Source organism: Sinocyclocheilus grahami, unplaced genomic scaffold, assembly GCF_001515645.1.
Source record: "Sinocyclocheilus grahami isolate Dianchi unplaced genomic scaffold, SAMN03320097.WGS_v1.1 scaffold635.1, whole genome shotgun sequence".
Taxonomy (NCBI): domain Eukaryota; kingdom Metazoa; phylum Chordata; class Actinopteri; order Cypriniformes; family Cyprinidae; genus Sinocyclocheilus; species Sinocyclocheilus grahami.
The window spans coordinates 530,936-532,680 of record NW_015505814.1 but is presented as its reverse complement, the minus strand read 5'-3'; the positions used below and the strand labels follow the sequence as shown (position 1 = coordinate 532,680).

At 33.9% G+C, this 1,745-nt stretch overlaps 1 protein-coding gene across 1 annotated transcript in view; it reads right to left on the bottom strand.

The window, feature by feature from the left end:
* Nucleotides 1-523: 523 nt before the first annotated feature.
* The window catches only part of LOC107558204 (cytochrome P450 4V2-like), a 15,239-nt gene continuing 14,017 nt past the window's right edge, over nucleotides 524-1,745 (bottom strand). Inside the window, exons 10-11 of the mRNA XM_016241828.1 lie at nucleotides 1,286-1,465; nucleotides 524-1,174 (exon numbers count right to left, since the gene is read on the bottom strand). Coding sequence (XP_016097314.1) covers nucleotides 1,011-1,174; nucleotides 1,286-1,465 — 344 coding nt within the window. The 3' untranslated portion in view covers nucleotides 524-1,010. The remainder of the gene's footprint in view (nucleotides 1,175-1,285; nucleotides 1,466-1,745) is intronic.

Here is a 1,745-nt window from a genome sequence, read left to right as displayed (position 1 = left end):
TAGTCTCCATCATTTATTCTGATGTTGTCCTAATTGCAGACATTTCATGCTGACTTTTCTGACCTATAGAATGAGGTATGAGCATTCATGTGCAGTCCAACACTGTACATGCTTATGGCATATGTGCCACATGGTGCATGTTTGAGTAATTATTTGTGTGTTGATGATCTTCATGGCTAGAGTGCAAAATGAGTGAGAAAAAAATAAACAAAATAAAAATATGAAACCTTAAAACTGAGAATGAAACACTAAAGATGCTTTAATAGTATTTAACTGCATTTTTAACCATTAGTAAAAATCATGTTTCTACAATATTACTACGTCTTTAGATTTACATGTGTAAAATGACAACGTAGAGAAAAAAAAAATAATAATCTGACTGATACTCAAAAAATTATCTATTAACATTTAATGTCACACAAACCAGAGTTAATTTAAGTGTATATTATTAAAAAGTTTACTCATGGTCATTTTTGAATAATTTCATTAATTAATTTTTATAGTATATTTTCTAAAGCCCTCAGTCATTTTGTAGTATTTTCAGTTACAGAATAGTTGCACTTCTGAAAGTCATTGTGTGTATGTGTTATTGTGTAATTGTGTCAACACAATCTCATGACAAAATTGCATAATCGTATCCACATTATTTTGAACACAACTTGAGCGTGCAAGGCTTCCGGTGTCATTCACTTCCAGTTCTCTATATTGCAAACTGTTATCATGTTCTTTTAATTTATTATCACAATCATAAAAACTTTTTTTGTACCATTTACTACATTTTGTTATTCTTCCAGTTATTTACCTATAGGCTATAGTGTCTACTGAATCAGAAGTTTTGCATATTCAAAGAAAAAAGCTTGCTTCCACATTGCAAAATAAGGTGGATATCATACAAAAGTGTAGAACAAACATGGTTTAGGCTTTATGGGTAAGATTAGGTTTGAATCATGCACTACACAATACTGCCATCTTGTACAAATTCTCATGACACTGTTTTGGCTATGTGTATATTAGTGCTCTCTGCGCTCCAACGTGATCCAGATGCCTCGCTCTGGTCGCAGTACCAGTTCGCCCAGTGGCCGGAGATCCTCCCTTTTCTGACATGCTACTATGTTAAAGTAGCGCAGAATAGAAGCCAGAATAACCTTCTCCTCCATTATAGCAAAACGCTGACCTGAATACACACAAACATTAAACTATGTATGTTATTTATAAAAAAAACTGTGGAAAGGTAGAATGATACATTATTTTTATGTATGTTTATGTTGGTGTGTGTAGGTCTCACCGATGCAGTTGCGAAGGCCGGCAGAGAATGGGATGAAGGCATAAGGATGGCGACCGACGCAATTCTCTGGGAGGAAACGTTCAGGACGAAACTCTTCAGGGTCAGGGAAGAAGCGAGGGTCACGGTGAAGGGCATAAGTTATGATGATGACATTTGCTCCTTTAGGGACTTTATAGACATCTATTGAATACAAACACAAATATCATGTCAAATGTCCATCTTTACAGTTTCTTAAAAGAATAGCTCACTAAAAAGTGAAAATTACATCATTATTTATTCACCTTTATGTTGATTTAAACGTGTGTGCTGTTATTTTTTGAGTGGAACGTAAATCAAAACCAATAAAATTAAATTAAAAATAAAAAAGATTTCCTACTTTTTGGATACTTTACTGCATGGGGAAAAAATAAATAAAGGTTATTTGTGTGTGTGTGTGTGTGTGTGTGTGTGTGTGTGTGTG